Source organism: Falco naumanni, chromosome 2, assembly GCF_017639655.2.
Source record: "Falco naumanni isolate bFalNau1 chromosome 2, bFalNau1.pat, whole genome shotgun sequence".
Classification (NCBI taxonomy): domain Eukaryota; kingdom Metazoa; phylum Chordata; class Aves; order Falconiformes; family Falconidae; genus Falco; species Falco naumanni.
The window spans coordinates 21,479,441-21,502,053 of NC_054055.1; the positions used below are offsets into that span (position 1 = coordinate 21,479,441).

At 40.1% G+C, this 22,613-nt stretch overlaps 1 protein-coding gene across 6 annotated transcripts in view; it reads left to right on the forward strand.

Annotated features, from left to right (window-relative positions):
* ALKBH8 (alkB homolog 8, tRNA methyltransferase) overlaps positions 1-21,188 on the forward strand; it is a 49,469-nt gene extending 28,281 nt beyond the window's left edge. For all 6 annotated transcript variants that reach the window (XM_040583567.1, XM_040583563.1, XM_040583564.1 and 3 more), the window contains exons 8-12: positions 5,761-5,867; positions 10,021-10,175; positions 10,956-11,221; positions 19,115-19,264; positions 20,490-21,188. In XM_040583567.1, coding sequence (XP_040439501.1) covers positions 5,761-5,867; positions 10,021-10,175; positions 10,956-11,221; positions 19,115-19,264; positions 20,490-21,059 — 1,248 coding nt within the window. In that variant the 3' untranslated portion in view covers positions 21,060-21,188. The remainder of the gene's footprint in view (positions 1-5,760; positions 5,868-10,020; positions 10,176-10,955; positions 11,222-19,114; positions 19,265-20,489) is intronic.
* Positions 21,189-22,613: the final 1,425 nt, after the last annotated feature.

Genomic DNA, 22,613 nt, shown 5'->3' on the forward strand with positions numbered 1-22,613 from the left:
ATTCTGTGTCCGAAAAGATTTTAAGCTAAGAGCTAGGGAGGCAATTTATTAAAGGATGAAAATGGAATGTTAGCAAAATTGAATAAACTGGATGTTGTTGAGAACTTGACTGAGTCTTTGTCTCTGGATTCACAAAAGAACATCAAGGTCATATGCTGGGATTGGATAGCCTTTTCTGGAAAGGAAAAAATTATACCTGTGGTGACAAGAGGAAGCAGTGGTAATGTGACTATTGCTTTTTACTGCAGGGTTCAAAAGTCTGATATTCAACATTGAGTTTTTACACAGGTAGTGATCTGGGAAGGTACAAAGGCCACAGGTAGTGTCCTGACGTACAAAAGAAACTTGATACTTTTAGAATTAGCAGAAACTTGAATATTTGATAGGTAGTCTTTAATTGATTAGGTTTGTTCTGTTCTTCCTTTTAGTCTGGCTGTTCAATCAGCAAGATTAAACAGTAACCCTGGATTTACAAAGAGGCTTTTGAAACAAAGGAGGGTCAGTCAGCTTGAGAAGATGTATAAGTGAACCATAAAATTTTGTAGCAACAGGGAGAGCCCTTGGAGTGGGAACAGCGGCAGTCAGAAGTTGGTGTGATGCTTCCAGAAGCGTCACCAGCATCCCAACCTCTGCTGAAGCTGGGTAGAGCAGCTGCCTTGTTGGATACCGTAAGGAGCCGGCATCCAGATAGTGGAGTGACTGATAACTTAGCATTGGTGAACCTCAAGAGATGCATCCCCAGGTACAAAAGGGGAATGGTGTATATTGCAGCTAGCTGTATATTCCAGCCAGCTACAAGGCCTGCAAAGGATTGGAAGCTCCTTCACCCAAGAGGACTTAGCTTGGTAATTGCAGTAGTTTTCTTCCTCTTGTGAACAGAGTACACACAACATGAGAATTTGTATAATTGAGTCATTAGCGTACATAATAGCTAGAGAGATACTGGTGTGGTGTTCAGTGGATGATGCACTCTCCTCTTCGGAGTTACCAAGAAAATCACAAGGTGAGACCTCAGAGAGAAAAGATGGAAGTATTGTCCATATATTGAAATAGGTTTTAAACTTTCATATGCTAGACTGCAATTAAGAGGAAGAAATATATAGATACTTAAAAATGACACAGAAAATTTAGGAAGATAATAGTGCATTGCATGGATAGAAAACGGAATACAATTTTTGAAGAAAGAAAACCTAGTAAGTATATTAAGCATTTGACTAGCCATCACGATATTGTGTAAGCAGATGAACAGGCTTTGGAGTAAATCTGATATAGGGCAGGCCTATGCATGTACTGAAAGGTTTTTGAGGTAGGCAGTACTGAAATATTTCATCATCATGATTGTCAGCATTGCACTCATTTTCTGAAGTACGGCTAGAGACCATGATACAGGATGTAAATATCAGCATAGGTTACATAAGACAGATTTCCTATGACTTGGATTATTCGGAGAAGATAATCCCATTCTCTTTCCTGTTAAAATCCAGCATTTTTCTGAGGTCCAAATTTTGGAATGTAGAATGTTTTTTGCAGTGAAAGGCACTGTGTATTATTAATTGATTGCCTCAGTCCTGTGATGGAGCCCCACTGTTGTTCAAGCTCTGCGTGTGGGCTTTAAACCTCTCCGCTGCCTTTGAAGTAGGCATTCTTTTTCATCTGTTTCACATGTGGCAAACTGTAGGTTGATAATGTGCATTTTCTCTCTGTAAATTCAGTAAATAATGTCAGAGACGTTGCACACTGTGGGTTTTTTTTAGCTCTAGAGTATGTTTTGTCTAAGGTGGTCTATTAACATCAAATACAAATTGCATCAGAGACAAAGCTTAGAAAAAGTGGTGGTGTTTCATACTGTAGCAGTGAAATCCTTATCGACATTGGCCTTATAGCCGTGTTGCATTATTTCTGTTTTGCTTTTGGATCATTACTTATTTGATAGACTGGTCGTTCACCTTGATCCTCCTGCTCTTTCATGAAGTGCAGTACCATTGAATTGACAGGTGGTGCAGACTTCTCATTCCCTGAGGAGTTAAAAACCCCATACTGTCTTCCCTTTTTCTTTTCTTTGGATTCTTCTTGGATTCTCTTCTGGGTTTTGCATCTAGCTGTGTTTTATGCCACAGGAGCAATATTTGTCATGTGGGTGTCCCTTTGCTTTGATGTTTAGCCATCCTTGAAAGCTGTTTACTGCTTCATATGCTCCTTCATTATGAATGCTCTCAAATAACCTGGCATCACAAGTTATTTAAAACCACAAGTAGGTATTACTAGATGCTTGTTTCTTTTAAGTTTTTTTGGTATAGAGACACTTTTTCCATAGTACAAATAAAGAAGGTGGAAGCTGTAGAAGATGAAAGCATCTGCTATCTTTATTTTTTGAATGTAATCCCTGAATGATGTGCTGTGGGCTAGCTGGAAATTTGATCTTTATTGACTGCCATCTAAAAGAAAAAGGGTAAAAACGAAAATAGTAATTGGAAATAGCTTCTGTGGAGCAAAGCTGTCATGAAGCAGATAGATTCAGCAGTGGCAGAGTTGCTTTATTGATTGTGAATCCTTAGTAAATTAAAAAGAGGACCAAATGCGTTAATCTTGTGTGTGTGACAGTGACAATTTAGAATGTTCTCCTAGAATAAAGACACATATAGGAGTGTGGGAATGTTATCTACTTCAGTCAGAAATAGGCTTGTCAGAGATAAGAGCAGAGTTCTTCAAAAACCTTTCTGGGTTAAATGTTCTTACTGTACTGTAAACAAGGGATAGAAGTATTCTTGCTTGCTTTTTTTTTTTAAGCAATCAAGTGCAGTTATTATAGATAAAGGAATAAAATGTGGGAATTGCGCTAATTTTCTTAAGGTGTTCACAGTGGGTTCTTCACATTTGATTGTCTGAATTGCAATGTCAGATTTGTTGTTAATAGATAAACAGATAAACTGCAAAATTTTAATATATTCTAGCTGAGGTTCCCTGCTTCATAAGCAGAAGTCACTTTTGGATTTGGATTTTTGACTCTTCTCATTACTGCTAATTACTTAATGACATTGCCCATTGCAAGTAAATTAATCCTTTATTTATATTTTCCTCCCTAAATTATCACGGCTTGTCATAAGGATGAAATGTATTTAGAAGGGAAGCAACCATGCAGTGTGACATCATAGTACAGAAGCTTTTCCTCCACAGGAAAGTAGGGAGCAGGGATAGGGCTGGGATCCTGTGCTGGTGAGGAATAGACTTGACAGATGTTACATAGATAATGTCCTGCTTTTCAGTCTCAAATTCTGCACCATCAGAAATTATTTCACATATTGCTTGTTGGCCTAGCGTAGCTGAAATTCAGCCAGGGAGGACATGCCCTTCTCTTTTACTGTCTATTTTCCTGCTAGTTTTGCCTGAAAATCCAGCTACCAGGATAGTTTTATGGCCTGTCATCCCCAATGTGCTATCTGTTATAGATCGCGCTGAACCTCTGCTGGTTTGGATGCACAGTTGTTAACAGTACAGCATTTGAAGAGCATCTTCTGTGAGGAGACTCTGGAACCATACAGTTGGTGGGGGAAAAGGAACTGGAGATGCATGAAGTAAAGCAACAGAGAAGGCAGAGAGCTGGAGGAACTGTTTCCTGCTGCTTCATATAGAATCCCCAGCCTGCTGCACAGAAATAAAAGGGAGCAAGGTCGTCTTTCAGGCCCTGGAGGGAGATGGGAACTGGAGGCGTAGGGAACACCATAGATGCCTCCTCATTGACTCTTGGAGAAAGTGCGGCTCTTGAACATCATCTCCGATAGACCCAGAAAGAGGGCAGTGGGGTAACTGAGCCTCTAGGAAGGAATCTGGATAGTCTCATGTTGAGTTTTTTCTGCCATACTTCTGAAGAACCCAGACTTTATCTTGTCCTCTCACACCTGTCCCCCAACAGCAGTAGGCCAGAGGTGCAAACGACAGGGTGAGATATTCCACACGTCACCCAACCACTTCTCACACACACTGCACACCCCCACCTCCCCCCCAACTTCTTTACATGCTTTTCCTTTCCTTACTTGCTGGTCCTGATTAGTTATCCCCTGGTATCTTTGCCTTGCCAGATAGCTACATCTTTTTACAGAGGCTTGCACCTAGTCATACTTTATGGGACAGCTTCCCCATCAGATCTATAAAGCCTCTGTGTTTTCTCCTTCTTCACCCCATGCTTCTTGGAAGATACCTAAAAGAAATTGCTAAGTGCAAGGGAAGGAGTACATTAGCTGCCATTCCTCTATTTGTGTAGCAGTTTAAATGTTTCATAATCATTAATCAGAGCTTATAGGTAGGCTTTATTCCTGTGCCCTCATCTCTCTCTTCCCCTTTCAGCCCTACTGTTTCACCCATCATTTCTTGCCTTAAATTTAGTTAGTTCAACAGGAAAAGCTGTGTCACTCTTTGTGGGTGGTACTACTGCGTAAATAAATTTTCCTAAAAACGTAAATGCCATTTTAGTTTGCTCCGCTGTGCACAACATTAAACAGTAAATGTTGTAAGTGGTAATTTGTAGTGTTTAAAAGTCTTACTTACTCAGTCTCTGTCTTGCTGGTTTTTTTGTGCTGAATGACTGATCATTGCACCACTGTTTTCTCTTTGTTAAATGCATCTGTATGCAGAAGCAAAACTACTTAATTTGTTTCAATCTGGCATACTGTAGTAAGTATGCTTTTAAATTGCGTACTTAGTAGATTACAAATCAAGTGGCAGCACTTCCGTGGTGCTAATTCTGCAGTGTAGCTGGAACCACCGACTTAGATAGTTTTTGACCACTTCTCTTTTTTGGTAAGCCTGCTGTAACTCATTTGGCTTGTTTAAATGACCTGCTCCTTATTTTCCACAGCAGGAGTTTCTCTCGCTTGGGAAATGTAAAAGGATAACATTCCTACCCCAAGCAGAAGCAAAATGTAGCACTGCCATCTGGGCTGTGAAATTGGAATAAAGCTGAAAGCATTACCTGTATATATTGCCATGGCTAGAAGCCAGGTGGCAAATAATAAAAAGAATGGTCTGGGAGTTGGCATGTTAGTTAGGATCTTGGGAGACCGCATGTGCTTGTGCTGCAAACCTCCAAGAATGTAGGCAGGTTGGAAATTATTTCTCTCACCTGATGCTGGTTATGTAAATGTTACGTATCTAACTCTGATTTAACTGCTCTGCTCAATCTGCTGTGAATGGATAGACATTTCTAGAGGGCATAGGGTCATTCCACATCACCTAGTTCTATTTTTTTAGACTAGGATGAATCACTCTGTGGAGATACTTGTCTCTCTCTGCATAGAGTTCACAAAAAGGCAGTAGCTGACTGCCATAGCCCAGATACCTAACTTTCGGATGCCTGAATTACAGCAGGTGAGCCCTCTTCTACTCTTGTGCAGTTGCCTTTAGTTGAGGGATAGTAGTCCTTTTCTACCTCACAGGTACACACAGAGGTTAAATGGTGCTACTGTGTTCTCACGAAGAAAGTTATTATTGTAAAAAGAAAAAAAAATATTTTTAGTAATTTAATTATATATACGCATATATGTGTGACTGCCTCAGACTTTCAAACACAGTGCTGAAAAGGAGAGATCTTAAGGACAGAGACCTAGAGGCTTTTGCATCCCTAGGAAATAACGTATGTGTTTCATGACAATGTTCTGATGAACACATTGAAAAGGCAAATAAAGCTATGACTTGAGAATGCCTGGCATGTATATGAAGCTCTGTAAGTCGTGCTCTTTCATGGTGGCTGGTTTTGTTTCTTTTTAGATTGTAATGGATTTCAAACACCCTGATGGCCATACAGTGGCAGTTATGCTGCCCCGATGCAGTTTATTGGTGATGGCTGGAGAATCCAGATACCTGTGGACACATGGGTATGTGTAAGAGTCCCTGAACTGCTGACAACAGAAGAATAATATATGTTGGTTTTTTGCTTTGTTAATGACATTCTGTGTTTAAAATTGGTCTGAGAGAAACCAAGTTAAGTTCTATAATTGATATACAAATTCGCTCCTCTGGTCAGATACTGCTTAGGTTAAAACTGAAGAAACTGGGAATTTTAGGAAGCTAATTGCCAGTGCCTGAGCTGCAGTTTCCTGCTGCAGTTTCCTACTGCTGTCACAAGTGAAGCTTAGCTTGGAAATTGTTCTTGCTTACATCTGTGGTGTGAAAATCCTCAATGATTCTGAGGTGGCGAAGAATTGATTGTAGTACAATTAGCTTCACCATTTTCTTTCTCTTTTTAACTCACCGCTTTTCCCTTTGGATCACATATGCGAAGGGCTGGTTTAAGAGAGTGAATTCCCCTTCACAGAGGGCATGAGGGTGGCAAAGGGGAGTCTTCCTGAGCTCTTCCCAGCTGCTTTAGGGACACTGTAACTAGTGATAAGGCTGTATTGTACTGAGCAGGTTTGGGATCCTGGAAAAGAGGTATCTTGAAATATGTCTTTTGAGGCTTTGCTTATTGCAGAGTTTAAATATGTGCTTTTTAAGTCATGCACTGCTGGGAGATACTTACAATAGGAGCACTGAAATTGGTAAGAAGGCTAAAATCTTGGCAAGCTCTGAGAGTGACAGTAGTGCACTTCAGGAGAATATGGAAACCCTCATATTGGACAGAAATGCCCATGGTAAACATTTCTTGCTTTGACCCAAGCCGTCACTGGTTACAATAGTCAATTGGAGACAGTAATTACATTCTGTATAAATTAAACATCAAATCCTTTTCTTGCCATAAGATTTTTTGCCTTTTAATTTTACTGGTTAATTTGTATTATGAAGAAGGGTGAATATGCACTCCCCAATGACCTTTACATTGTTCATCGTTATGGAATGCTTACACCACCTGTATATTCCCTCATTAAATTAAATAGATATAAAAAGCAGCTGGTACTTCTGATGTGCATCATTATAGAAGCCCAGGGCAGCTAAGTCCTTTGGTATACAAGACTGAACACAGATACCAGTGTTACAAGCTTCTTATTCTGTCCCGTCAAACACTGTCAGTTATTATTTGGAAAGAATATCTACAACACTGAGAACATAGTGCAGTTTCCATGTCAGTGACGTTGCTGGCCAGGGGAGCTGGGGGGCAGTCGCCAGTGCTGGGATCAGGCAGCTCCATGGGGCTGGGCTGAGGCCAGGTTGGGGTGCATTCACCCGCATCAGCGGGGCAGTGGCTGTGCAGACAGAGCTGGGGATGCATGTGGGGCTGTAGCTGGGGCAAGGCCCTGTGAGACAGCCTCTGTTTAAAAGTAGCTCCCAGGGGACGAGAGGTGGCCCTTGCTGAGGCTTTTGACTGTCTTTATGACAGCTTTTTCTGAGGCCATCAGCTCTGCTTTTCCCAAGCTGGCCTTGGGTAGTCAAACTCCCAGGAGGGGGCAGGTTGCGTGCAGGGCACTTGCAGTAATTGCTAGCAGACATCCAAACTGGGGTAGTGTACCTGCCTACTAAGAAATGGAATGTAATTATTACTTAACTCACTTGTGTCTTCAAATGGTGGTTGTCTTTCAAGAACTGATGACAAACTACATCTAAAATGAAGATTCTAGATGTTTCTACTCATGTGTAAGTTATTCCTGTCCTGGTGCTTGTCCACTTTTCCTAAAAATAGTTTTCCTGTATATTTTTAAAGGCACTAGCGGGTCAAGATACTCGGCTGCAGTAAGCTTTCCATCATGTTAGTGGAGCATAGTATTGTAGTCAAGATTAATCATCCAGTGAGCAAGTGTAGTTAATTCACTTGCATACATAATGTCAGGATGTATTTAAGATCATCTGTGATGCCTTTTATCTATTCCTAAGTTAAATTAGAGAGCAAAAGGTTCAGCTTTGGAATTATTCAGGAAGTGTTTTCATTGTGTATATTTGGATGCCAAGGGAATTAAGAGACTTCATTTTGACCCTGTCAAGAAAGTGCACAGGAAAAGGCTTTTTGTTCTGTTCACTCTGAAAGAGAAACATATGGTTAAGAAATAAACTGTACAGTGTCATCAAAGATAGTAAAAGATACGTGCTCTTTTTGTCTCATAGGTGAAAGTAAAATTACAGCTTTTCTGATGAGGTTCGTTTTTGGTTGTGTAAATGGCAAAACACCGTTCCTGACACTACAGTAGTAAATAACTCTGTGTCAAGCAAAAGAATGTGCAGCATTTTATTTTTTACATTGGGAACCCTGTTTTTAGCCCAGCCTTTATCTAGAGTTTTGCTTGTAATGTCAGCAAAAGGAAATTATGTAGGTTGAAACTAGAACTTGAAAAAGAAGACTTATTTCTGAACATATTAGCTGATATGCTTAGCTTATTGCTACAGATACAAAAGATAATCAAATAGAAAATCTGCAGACTTGGGATTTGAAGCTCTCCTGTCCAGGGAGTCTTCGGAATCATCAGCTGATGATTTCATCGTAGCCATCTGCTGTGAACAAGACAGTTCTTTATTAGATTCCCTCCTTTCCATGGCTGCCCTAAGGAGATGTCTCCTTTTTGCAGTATCTGGGTGGAGTGTCAATGTGCCGCTTCCTGATTTCTAGGCAGAAGAGACCTGGACTCTTTTTCCCTGTGACTGGGTTAGAGATCAACTTCCCTGTGGTAGGAAAGATGCCGTATAGCAAAGTACAGAAATACTGATTAGGCAGCAAGCTGCCTTCTTGGCATCTGGATCATTCGTTGTGGTTAAGTACAGGCACTAGTCAGAAGTTTGATGTGACCTACAAAAAAGTCCCAGAGCAAACTTATGGTGAAACCGAATGCTCTGCTTTATTAAAAAATGTAAGGTGCTTTTTTCCCCCCCCACTTTTGGCTCAACCTACAATGATTAAGCTCAGCTAACCAGTATGGAAGTCAGTTTTATCCTGAGACTTTGTCCTGCTGGGAGTCAAGTACTTTGAAGTCAGCAGCTCTAAAGGGGCTTCACTTGAGTGGCCAATTCCTTTAGAGATTTTTTGATTTTGGTTGGTTCTATGTTAGGTTGGTGGGTTTTATTATTTTATTTTAATTTTTTATTCTTGTGGAAACATTTGCTTTAATCTCCTTGATGACTTTAGTTCAGGAACCATTTCAGCGTGACAGTAACAGCTTTGAAGTGCTAAGCGATTTCCCTGAAGAGTTTCCAGTTTGTTCCAAGAGTATCCACTTTTTCCCATATGCAAGTGATGGGAAACGACATGTGGGTGCAGCTGTTTCTCTTCTCTTATGTTGTTTCACATTTTACTTTCTCATTTTCCTCTTCTCAGCTTTGAGAGAGATCCATTTGTAGAGCTTTTAAAAATTCTTGGTTGTCGTACTTTTTTGTAATGTGAACTGCTTCATAAAATTATTTGAAACTTTTGTCACCCCAATTAAGTTCCACATCACTCTAATTTTATGAAGTTTTCTCCTTGCAAAATGTTTTTGTGTTCTATTAAAATCCTTGCAAAATCCAGAATTATCTTAAGCTCTGTTCCCAGTTACCTTACTTGATATATCTTTGTCAAGAGAAGATGTACAGCACAGTTTCTCCCTTCAGGCACTTCAGCAATTTTCTCAATGCTACATAGTTACATATTCTGTTGTCAATAAATAGAAGAGCAATTATGTTGCAAAGCAGAATTCATTGGACAGGCCCCTTTGTAACAGGAAACTTCAACTTGCTAATGTAAAGCTCAGCCAATTCTATGCTTTTATACCTATAGCCACCATTTTTAGTAGTGTATTTTATCTTGAAGAAATGTATTTATTTATATAAAATAAATATATTTTAATATATAAGTCCTAGAAAAATAAACAATCAAACTTTATGGAAGGGAAATGTAATTCCTTGCAATTAAATAACACTTTAATTAACATCATTAGTTTGTGTCAGCTCTGGTTTGTTTTTTTTTCTCTGAAATTGAATAAGTTGAGAACTGAGAAGCAGCAGTACATTAAATAGCATGTTGTAATCATGTTTGTCACAGTATGGAAGAATTGCTTTCTTATAAAGATGGATTTCTGCTTTTTTTCTGATGCAAATTGAATTATTCTTCTATTTTGTGTTACTTTGTTTTAGGATTACACCCCGGAAATACGATGTCATTCAAGCATCTGAGCTTGGGCAAAAAGTTAGAAAAATCACTGCTGATGTTGGAGATTTAACACTAAACCGAAGGGAAACAAGGACCTCATTTACATTCAGGAAAGTGAGGAGAAGCCCTTGCAACTGCAGTAAGTTCCTTGAGGTGATGTATAAGTTAAAGTTGTTATTTATTGTCAATACATAAGTGGTTTTTTTGAGCAAACTGGTTTATCCTTTTGGGTAGTCTTGGCAGTCCTGCTAACTATCCCTGAATGACTCTGGGTCAGGCATGCTATATGGCTTGAATTGGTTGCATCCATGTGGTTGCTAGAGCTTCTCGGTACAGGAAGGCATTTGGCTTGCTCCAGAGCCAGGCAAGCAATCTAGAACCTTGGATTTCATTGGGACCACAAGTGCTGAAGTAATAGAATAGAATAGAAATAGCTACTATTTGTCAGGTTCCTGTCAGTTTTGGTTGTTTTTTTTATTTGAAGGGGACTGTAACATTGTGAAAAAAAGTGCATTAGAGAAGCAGAAGCAGTCAGATCTGCAGTGATAGAGCTGTATAAGTGCCTTAGGGCAGTACAGATAGTAATAATAGGTGGCTCAATGTTTACATGTAATTGAAGTCCATTTATGTCCTCAGAACAGAATTTCAGAGGTTGAATTGGTGTGATGTCATGATCTTTGATATTAGGGGTACTGTCTCAGTTTTAAAAACATAAACCTCTTTAACATAGCAGGATGAATGATCACTGTGAACAGCCTCTGGTACACATGGGCAGGTTGCTTGTTTTAAGGTCATAGCAGGAGGAATGAAGCAGTTTCTGCATGTTAATGTTCTGGGTTTTATTTTATTTGGCTAAATTTAACCAACAAGGAATTACTTTAAACATATTTAATTTTTGTGTATCTGTTGCTATATCTAGTTTACCCATCTGTCTGTGACAGCCAGAAAGGACAGCAAAGGCAGGAACAACCTTCATTTCCCCACAGTCAGATGGAGGCCTTGAAGCTGGAGCAAGAATATGTACACAAGGTGTATGAAGAGATTGCTGTCCACTTCAGCAGTACCAGGCATAGTCCATGGCCCCGAATTGTTGAGTTTCTCAGGTCCCTACCAAAAGGGTCGATAGTGGCTGATGTTGGTTGTGGCAATGGGAAATACCTAGGCATCAACAAGGATTTGTACATGGTAAGTAGTAGGTACTGTCATTTGTTTTCATTGGCACTAGTGTTTATTCCATTGTGAAGTTGTAGCATGTTAGAGCTTCAGCTGTGGAAAGAGAGCAAAGAACAGAAAGCTGCTTCCTGATCCAAGATCAATTACCAATTGTGTTAGGTTTCCACCTCTGTTCACTATGTGTATTACCTTTTACTTTTCCAAAGCCACTTGTGTTTTGCAAGTCAAAATAATGGTAATAAAAAAATAGTAATGGGTGCAGTGGATTGAAAAATTGTAATGGATGCTTTTGCCATTGTTGTTGTTGAATAAGTTTATTAAAAGGAAAAATGGTGGGCAGTTTGAATACTTCCAAGAAGTTTTTAATTTGGCTGGTGGGTGGGGAATGCAATGTACATGTCCTTGAAATCTCCACAGGCACCACTACTTTTCACATATCCTCTTCAGTTCCCTTTGCCCTGGTGGTATGACTTATTTGTGAATGATGTCACGTTTGGCTGTCCCACCCCTGGCTCTGTGCATAGGCTCAGTAAATACGCCAACAAAATTCTTGGGGGAGCCTCAGCTTCAGCACAGATTTCTGGCCTTTCCCTCACTCCCTTTTTCTTTACTTTTAGACAGTTCTGACATCATTCTTGCTGATGTTCTCGTCACTTTTCCTGTCTCACAGTCTGCACTTAGCCCAGCTTTACTTCTTTCCCTTCCTGTCAGGGGGACATGAAGCACATGCAAGTATGAACCAAGAGATAGTTTTTATTGCAGATATTTCAAAGACTTTTTTGAAAGGGTTAAACTTCCTGTTATTTTTACTCAAAAGAAATCTTAGAGAGGTGTGCATTGTGCTATCTGTTCTCCCTGTTCTAGGGTTGTCTGATGTACTTGTATTGTGAAACACTGAAATCCATGCAGCCTGAAAACTTCTAAGGCAAAGCATTCATTATTAATAATAAAAGTCAGACTTGTTTGTCTGTTTCAGGAGTTTCTGTCTTGCTATTTATATTCAGCTATAAAACAAAAGTTATTTACAGCCCTGTCTGTATTAGTAATGGATTTATTTCCATTACTGTTCTTATAAGCTAGAACAGGATCAACTGATTTATAAGTTGACATCTTTATGCCTGACTGCTGTAGCCTGAATACAATTATTAATGTTCTGTGTGTTTCAGTCTTTCACTTCTGACTCTGATAAGAAAAATCGACAAACCTGACTAGAGAGGAGAATAGTTTATCAGGGTACCATGAAGGTCACCTGGTCCTGGAATGAATTTGGTAAATGCCTGTTGTGTATGTTTGTGGTAGACTTCTAAGGCGAAATCTCTGCAAGACACTGTTCAGAACTTGCCACCACCAGTCATTTTGCTGGACCCCACAGTTAACCGACTAAGGGAAAGATTTCGTATCTATTGGCAGTCAAATGAAAGCCAGCCCCTCTCCTCTGTTACTTTGGGAGTTATCTCATTTCATATGTACCTGCAGGAGAAATCCAAAATGTGAAAAATAACAGTGAAAGGGAGGAAACTTTTAAAGAAGCAGTTGAAACACTTGAAAAACAGAATCTGGGAGTTGCTTCATTCAGTAGGCCTCCCTTGACATTTTGTTTTCTATTGGTGACAACTAGTTGTTCTTGATTGGAGAACTCTAGACTTTGAGTTTGCTTATTTTCATCTGCAAGGCAACACAGAGTCTCAGGAGGATGGATGTGACTCCTTCTTTCTACTGTATTTTTTTTTTCTGTGTCAGCCAAAGTGTGGTTAAAGAAAAACTGGTGTATATTGTGTTTACAGATTTTTAAAAAACTTTTGACAAGGTATCTCAAAAAGACTACTGTGTTACTTCCATTTACTGTTGGTTGGGCATGGAGCTGAGGGTGAGGGGTTACAGAATATGCTTCACTTACAAGTACATTGCAGGGCATCAGCTTCATCCCTTATTTACTCCTTTTGACTTGGGGGCATAAAATCCAGGCATAAACTTAATCAGTTGCTGCCCTTCCCAGCAATTGCTGTGACTCTGGATAAAGTTTTCAGGCACAGTGCACTAGAGCTCGTAGCCTAGGTCCCATTGGGAAAGAAGCAATAAAGCATTGCTGTGAAACTGGGAGTTATTTAGGGGCTGGGTAGAGCACTATTAGTACAGCTATGTAGCTTGGCGTGTTTTGACTCAAATACTGAAAACGTGAAGCAAGCAATGTGCTGTGAAGGTTACTGTATGTATTTAGGTAGGATACTTTAACTAGCAGTGCTAATGGTAGATCAAAGCTAAGGCAGCTCTCGTGATGGTTTTAATCTTCAAGCGCTGTCTGAAAATGTTTCCACTGTGGCCTGTGCTGTTGTATTTGTTTCATTTTCTTTGGATTATTACTTATAGCCTTATCTACTCAAATACCATGTGACAAGGAAATGCACATGTCCAGCTATGCTGAGTGAAAACGACAGTGCAGTAATAGCTGCGTTATTCTGACATGGTGGAAGAGCAGCAATTCCATGTCAAATTCAGATTAAGAATGTTTGAGTGAAAGGTGGAATCCCTGTCTGATGTAGTTAAGACAAAGATGGGACAAAGATTGAATTTAATAAAGTTTCAGATTACTTTTTCTGTCTTACACAGCTTTTTTGTTTGAATGAATGCAAATAGATAAATGGTTTTAGGGTTGTTTTAACACAATCCCCTCCCCATGCAGCCTCATTTGGGGGAATTATTTTAATAATTTAAGTGCTTTCAAGTTTAATATCCATATCTGTAAGCAGGGGTTTTATTATTACAGAATGCTACGTTTCAGCCTTACCCATTCCCCCCATCGCCACAAGGGTTTCATTCCAGAACCAGTTGACATCATAGCAAGGTATCTTATCAATTTTTATGAGCTTTAGCTCTGTCTTCCAGTTTCCAGTGTTCAGGTAGGTGCGGTGATGTGTAAATCCCCACAGGAACATTCAGCATTCTCCCAGGGCTAGGGTGTGAGGGAAAGATACTGAAGCCTTTGAATTTTGTGGTTTACATTTTTAATTGAACTGATAAACTGGTGGGAAATCCGGTTACAAACAACTGAAAATGCTATTGGGTAGATATATTTTTATTTGTTTATCAAGAAATGACTCCTTGCTAGAATACTGATGATAGAAAGAAAAATTATGGCAATGCAGAAGCCCAGATAGTTTAGTTTAATACAGATAGGCCTGTTCATGCGGTGTATGTCATTCAAAGGTAATTAATAACATAGCTTGTATTTCACATGACCTTGTAAGATGCCCTTTTGGTGCGAGATGTGCATCTCTTTTCTGTATTACTGTGCCAAACTGGGATCCACTGGAACTCTACAAAAGTTTGATTTTGCCAGGGGGTGGGAAAGAGGGAGGCTGAATCTTTGCTGTGGTATGGTTGCATAATGGTGGGTGGGTTTTAGTTGCACAGGATCCACGTTGGTTGAGAACAGATTCCGACCTGAAGGACTTTGTAGTAGTAGTAGGTAAAAGCAGGAAGGGCAAAACTAATTGGTGAAGGTATGCCTGGAGCAACTTCACTGTACCTTAGTGATCAGAGGGTGAGGCAGAGGAAGCTTTCCTGACCTTTTCTCTCAGTGAATAGGAGTCATTAAAATTATGGGAGATCCGGGAAGAGAGCTCAGACGGAACTGGGCAACAGCAGCACAAAACCAGAATGAACACTGAATTACTTGGCTTGGTTCTGATGCTGTGTTACTGAGAAATTAACTTCACATTTTAGACATAGCACTTTGTTTCCACAAACACCCTGGCTGTATGCAGTGGAACACCAAAACACTACGTGAAGGGAATGCTAAAGGCCTGACTAAACCACATGGAGCCAAGGAGATTTGTCTGTCTTGCTGTGGCTGTGCTGGTGTCTTTTTTTTTTTTTTTTTTTTTTTTTGGTGTGTGTGTGTGTGTTTGCTGGAATGTAATTTGGTTCCTTGAGGTTCTCATGCTATTAGTTATAGCTGAGATGTTTCTCTGGGGAGCCACATAATCCCATTTCGCAGCTGAATTTCAGAGTTAGATGTCGTTTTCTTCATCAGTTTCTAATGTGCTGAATCAATCAGGTTTCCAGATACTTAAATGAACTAATTCTACCAGGTAGAGTTAGTTATAATGGAAACGTAGAAAGAAAATAGATAATGGTGGACAACATTGACCTGTCTTTACCTGTCTTTATTTAAGCTTGCAAGAAGATGTATTTCTTGCAGATTTGCAGCATCATTACAAAGCAAGTTATTTAGTGCCTTCTGGCTGCTAATAATCTGTTACAAACCACTGCATTAACTATATTTTATAAAACTTAGTTCAGCTACTCCTGGCTGAAACAGTGGACATGAAGGTGCCTAGGAATGCAAAGGAGTGGGACGGGATACCTGCTTGTGTTTTCCTATTCCCAGGAAGCCAGTGCAGAGCTGCTTCAAACTCAGGCAAATCACAGGAGTTACATTTGTTTCTCCCTTCCCTTGTCCTCTTTAGTCTTTGTTGGCATTTCTGTTAGTCTAAAGGTTTGTGTTACCCAGTGTGCCCTAAAGAGAGGGTGCTGTATGCCAGAATGATGACATGCTTTTGCCTCTTTCTTACGTTTTTGCTGGGGTTCTAGTTCTAGAGTTACAGGCCTCTGTACTAATACAGATTTCTTGACTTAAAACAGGAGTTGGATGTCAGTGTTTACCCAGATAAAATTAGTGCCTGAAATCCCTGTTAAAAATGTCAGTGGATTTTGGGCCCCAGTACGTTGTCAGTGGCCACTTTGGACCTCCTGTGAGACATTGCCCACATCACAAAAAACAGTGAGAACAGGGGCAGAGGTACCTGCCAAAAAGGCAGGGATGTGGGAATGTCTGCCTGGATTAAAATCTGAGAAGCTGACCTTCTTTGGAGAACTACTGAAGGGTGTAGAGCAACTTGCTAAGAGGTGGATTCAGCTGAATAGTCAGCCATGCTATTTGAGAATGTATGAGAAATCGAGGGTGGGGTTGGGGGTCGAGTAAGGAATTTGATTTGGAAAATTGGGAAAACAGATGTAAGAAATGATTGAGAAGACTCACAGATTATAAGAAGTAGGGAACCTTAAAAGTGTATACAGCTTGGCTCACCGAGAGATGTACTAGATTCTGTTTGTTTTGGGCAGTGAACTGGTAGTAATTTATGTGCCTTGCTCCATTCTTCTAGAAGAGATGTCAGTAAGGACAGTAGCCTGTGCTGAGCATCACAGAGATACAAACTGGCAAAACTTAAAGCATTACAGTTATATTTTGAGAGTGTTTTAAAAATGTTTTGATTACATGTTTAATTCGAGAAAAATAAACCTGTTCTAAATGAAAATGTTCCTTTGAAGTGTTTTCTGTAAATGGAGCTTCATCACATCAATACTTTTATGTGCTTCAGAATGTAGAAATCGGTGAGTAACAGTATTGGGAAAAGTTGAGTTTGGGGTCTCTGCCCCTTGCTGTAAATGTTTTCTATGCTTGTAAAAATAATTTATAAGCTCATTTTTCATCTGTAAGCTGGCATTGCACCACTGAAGTTAGCTGCTTTTTGCTAGCTTATTGTTTTCTAACTGACTGTAACCAATGTGTTTTTAATGAATGCATGTTTCTTGTAAGCTAGAAAATGCAGGAATGTGGTGATTATAATTCTTCTAAAAATATCATGTAGAGGTAATTCTAGTAAGATGCTGAATTGGCTTAGCTTCAGCACCAACCATATCTATGGTGACTCCCTGTGTTCAGCATTTATGCATAGCACCTACTAGAATGTTTACATTTAAAACCACATATAAGTTTTAGCCTAATACACCTATTTTAGAGCAGCTGTACATTCAAAGTGATCCCTTCCAAAGTCTCCATTTTTATCGTGAAACCATCTTTTTGCCTTGGTTTTAGATTCACCTTATTATGAAGTCAGGCTTACTTATATTGTCATACTTAATTATTTGATATAATTTAGATGCAAATGAGGACTTCACATTCTGGCAGTCATGCCTTTGTTCTCGTTCTCAGTTCATTGGATTTCATCAACATACAGTGCAGTCCTTTTCAAGGTCATTTAGGGAGGGGAGGATTGAGTTCCGTTATCCATTTATCCATCCTGGTTTTACTATAGATGCACAGGGCCAAAGCAATTCTTTCGGGGAAAGCATGTTAGTGGAAGCTGTAAGTATTCTTCTCCCTCCTTCTGCCAGCAGTGAACTTGGTCCTTTGAGTTTTATTAAATACTGCATGCTAATGTCTTAATTGCAAAAGTAGTTGAGGGCACTGGTAATGAGGCATGGAATCTCTAACATGCAGGTTGTCAGCTAAATCCATTCCATGATGAGAGTAATTTAAAGACACTTCAGTTCCCTTCCAGTGTGAAGTTTGTTTACTTCCAAGTAAGCAAGAGTTTCCTTTTTTTATTCATAAATAACACTATTCACTCAGTGCTTTAGTAAACACAGAAACAAAGCCAAGGAATAAATGGGAAGAAGGAAATGCTAGGATTGGTATTTTCAGGTCTGTTTAGAGCTAATTGGCAGGACAATATGTACATATTCATAGTACTGGTTTTGTGGAGGATTATCTTGGGTTGTCAGGTTGGCATTTTCACAACTGTTTTATTTACTTTGGACCAAAAGTCAGAGACCTGACTAGAAAGCAGCTTTCAGAACATATTGCTGGAACATAATCCTTGTTTTCTTCAAAACTGTGATGGCAGACTGAACGCTAAAGTGATTTGAACTGATATAATGAAAAGTTATGATGGAAAATACATTTATTTTCATTAATTGTTGCAAAAGAGATTTTTAATTTTAGCAGTACTGTTGGCTCTGCTGGGTTGATTAACCAGAGCAAGTTATTTGCTATCCTTGCATCAAGGATATTTTAGTATTCTTGCTGTGTCAAATGCAATAAACCATGTCAGCAGTAATTATTTAGGATTCTGGATCAGTCCTCTGTATCTACTTGTTGCTGATCATTGAAGAAAATAAATTCAATATTCTCATGCAAGCTGAGTTTCATATATGACTTGGTAGCAGGGCTTTGGTTTGAGTATTCAATGTGTGCAGCAGACATGAAAATGAGGGTGGTGCTTGCCTCGCTTTATTTGTTCTTTCAGAAGGGTCTTCACCAGTTTGGATTTATTGCTTTTATGCAAACGCATAAAACCTCTTTTCTAGATGCTTTTTCTTACCATCTTGGACCTGGATACTGAGCAAGGTTCAAAGTGGAAAACCAGAAACATTTTATGAGTTGTCCTGAAATGGTTTATAGGGGTCACTTAATTTGGACTGTACAGAACCATGGAAAATTATGTTGTGCTTAAATTTGTGGATTGTGATACTGCAGATGAAGGGGACTGTACCTGAGCACTTCCTTACTTACACTGAGATGATGAAACCTGGGTGATTAGTGAAGCTGTGCGACATACTTCAGTGATGCCACCAAAGTCACCAGATTGCTGTTTATACTTGTAGATTCAGCTTTTGTGAGTTCAGTATTTGGCTGCTTCAGATGTTGTCAGGTTACAAATGCCAATTTGAAAGGAAAAGAAAGTACTGAGGTTAGGTCACCTCCGGTTTTGCTGGTTTCAAGTTACCTTAGGAGCCAGTTTTGAAGAACAGTTAGGTTGAAACCTGTTCTGTCTTTAGCACCCTGACTTTGAACCAGCTTTAATGAGCTATCTAATGTCTGGTCTACCATCTTTGTTTTAATTAAGCGTCACAGGTTTTTTCTTTTTATCTATAACTGAGGACCATATATCCCTCTTACTTAAGGCTATTTTCTCACACTTTCTCTTGTTTATATTTTAAACTAAAATGTGTTAACTCTGTAGGAGACTGATCTATTACTGTAAGCAACAAGTGAAAATAATTTTCCAGTCTTGTAATTATCCTCTCACGAAAAGCTTAATGAAGCACTTTCTGTTATAGGTTGGCTGTGATCGCAGCAAAAACCTGGTGGATATTTGTGGAGAAAAAAATTTCCAGGCTTTTGTCTGTGATGCCCTGTCAGTGCCAATCCTCAGTGGTTCTTGTGATGCCTGCATCTCTATTGCTGTAATCCACCATTTCTCAACAGCAGTAAGTCACTCTTGTTTGTGCTCCACTGTACTGCTGTATTGCTGTGTAGAGTTACTAAAACTACAAAAAAACCCTGCTGGTTTGGGCTTATGAAACAAAAGGGGAAAACAAAATGGGGAGAAATCAAAGGTTTACATTTGCTATAAGCAGTTGTAGGAGCAGAGTAAAGCTGTCGTGCTGCTGCTGCTTCTTAGACTTTCTCTTCACATTCCCCCTCTGCTTGTCAGGTGCCCTTGCACCTCCTGGCGCTTTGATCTAGGTGTTTGTGTGTTTGTGTTTTATTTTCATCTGCTTACAGTTAATGACACTGGAGAAGGGGCCTCTGCTTTGGGAGTCAAGAGGGATGTTACTTCCTGGCTCAGATCTTGATTTTTTTTTTTTTTTTGTCTGTGCCTTCATTTTTTGCATTTTTTTGTCTGCAGACAAAAGGGACACTACTTGCTAGTCTGCCTTATCTCTGGGCTGTGTAAGCTTCTCTTGGCAGGAACTGTGTGATTGTAACAAGCTTCTAGACCACGGAGCCATAATCTTAGGTGAGACCCATTGGTCTCTCCATACCAGAAATACAGCAAATGTTTCCAAACCCAATATAAAAAAGTAGGAAGAAGTCTGTTTTGGAGAAGGCTGACATATCTTTGTTTGTGTGGTCGGAAGACCTGTTTTTAAGCCATAAATCTGACTCCTTCAGCTCAGACTTAGTGTGTGTATCATCAGGTATGGTAGATTTGAATTTGGGATTTTAGATACTGAACAACCTTCTTGAAGAGGCATGTGTCATTTGCAGCTGGGCTCATACCGCACAGCACAGCACTACTTTCAAATGGAAAGAGAATCATTCATGTTAGAAAAGAATTTTATGATTGAGTCTGACCACTAATCTAGCACTGTCAAGTCCACCACTAAACTGTGTTCCTAAGCACCACAGCAACATGTCTTTTAAATATCTTCAGGGGTGGTGGCTTGATCACCTCCCTGGGCAACCTGTTCCAATGCTTGGCAACCTTTTGGTGAAAAAAATCATGTTTCAGTGAGAATTGTGTTTAGGAAAATGTCTTGTCATAGTGATGGTCTATATTATAAATGAAAATGAATAGTGGAAAACAATTCCTCTGATGTTTATTGTATCTTGGGGAGAAAAGGAAGAACAGGATGAATTGCTGCCATTCCATTGTCCTGTCTTTTTGGTTATGTATAAGCGCTTCCCACTTTTGCCTTTTCTTTACAGGAGCGGAGACTGGCTACTATCCGTGAACTAGTGCGGCTTCTAAGACCTGGTGGAACAGCACTCATTTATGTCTGGGCAATGGAACAAGAATACAAAAACCAGAAGTCTAAATACCTTAAGGAAAAGAATGGTAGTGAAGACAAAGAGGAGGAAATTGATAGTGGCACAGCCCAGAGACCTCTTTGTGATCCAATGCCTGATAGCAGCAGCCAAGTTTTAGCACGTTCTGACCAACCCCTTAATGACTCCAAGGATGAAGGCTGTGATGCAAAGCCAGTAGCAGATTCCAGACTGCCTGTTCACACTAACCGAACCTCCTTTCACTCTCAAGATTTGCTGGTTCCCTGGCACTTGAAAGGTGGCACTAAAAAGAAAGGGGAAGGCGTTGATACAGTGCTATTACCAGCTGGCTCCAAGGAATCACAAGAACTCAGCCCTGTTTTCCACCGCTATTACCATGTGTTCTGTGAAGGGGAACTGGAAGCAGCATGCAGAACCCTGGATTGCGTGAGGGTTCAAAAGAGTTACTATGATCAGGGAAACTGGTGTGTAGTTCTAGAAAAGTTGTAGCTTGTGATGTTTCCTCCACCATCTGTGGTGTTTTGTTTTTTTACAGCGTGAAAAGTATTTTTAATGCAGGCTGCAGCTGTTACCTCTTTTAAAATAGCAGAATAAAGATTGTTTATTGAGTTAATAACAGTAACTAGCACTTTGTGCGTATGTTAACAAAATAATGGCCAAACTCAGATACTACCTCTGCAGAATGTTTATTTTAGTTTTGTGAATTACAGTGTAGAGAATTCGGTGGGGAAAATGCTGGCCATGGAAATCTGTAAGGCCATTGATCATCTTTTAAAGACAAAGGGCCTGGTTCTCCCTTCTCTTACACCAGTTCATGCCTCTCTACAGCCAATTGTAGTGGAGCTCTGGGCAGGAAGGATAGAGCTGTAAAGGATAGAGTTTTTCTGTAAAACTGTGGGTCAGGGAGCAGGGACCAATGGTATGTGAAACAGTTTAGCTGAAGAGTTGAAATGTTGCTAGAGGTATGGTCCTGCCTATTTCAGTGTCTGTCAGCAGTCACAGATATTTCAGTTTGGAATTTACACTCTTGGTTGTGGTAATAACGATTTCCTCAAGGTGAACTGGAAAGCCAGTACAGATATCACAGCCTTTTGCTCTTCCTTGACACTCAAGAACCCACAATTTGTGCTGTTACTCCCCAGATTTCTTTAGCTCTTCATTGTAGCGTTGTTAGAAAGCTCCTCTGAGGTGCGAGGTTGCCCAGTTGGAATACCCTGACAAGCTGTGCTAAACGCCTGCCTTACTGTGAGCGCAGGGCTCTGTGCCTGTAGGACCAGCGGTCATGGCACGGGGTAACAGCTCAGATGTCCTTAGGGAAAAAAGACAGAAAAAAAGACTGAAGTGAAGGCAATAGTGGTGCAAATTTTCTGCAAGGTAGTTCAACCCCTAGATGTTGTTGGTGGAACAGGTTTTGTTTATTGTATTACAGAAGAACAAAGAACTGGAGCGGAGGGGTGCTGATGCTGGGCTGGCTGACTCACAGCAGCCATTGCTGCTATTGCCTCCAATGACTAGCACAATTTATTTAACACAGCTCTCATACTATCAAAGGAGCATGCCACCTGCAGTGCGTTTCCAGAATTAAAATATAATGGACTGGCTTTTACAGGGTGAGTGGCTTTTGGTGCCTCTGGAAACCGGTACTGCTAGGCTGTGCCCTCGTGGCCCCTTTTCATTGACTCACTGCCTGTAGCTGTAGCAAGATCTATGGAATAGGCAGGTGATAGCTGCTGTAAATAATGCCGTCTGAACAGAAGTGCCCGTCCTGAATCATGTGGGGACTTCGAAGACAGCTGTGTGCCCTTGGCCTACTCCTGCCTGCTTCAGATTTGCAGGTTAAAGGCTGCTGTGCCAGCAGCCTGCTCCCAATCACCATTCCTCCTAGGCTCTGCCATTTTCTCCCCATCATATACTGGAGAAAATCCGAGGGGAATGACAGTGGTAAAGAGAGGAGCTTACTGCCACCACAGTTCACCTGTGCCTTGCTTGCCACTTGCTTCCAAAGAGCCCTGGGGGAAGAAGATCTCATTCCTCAGCTGCACA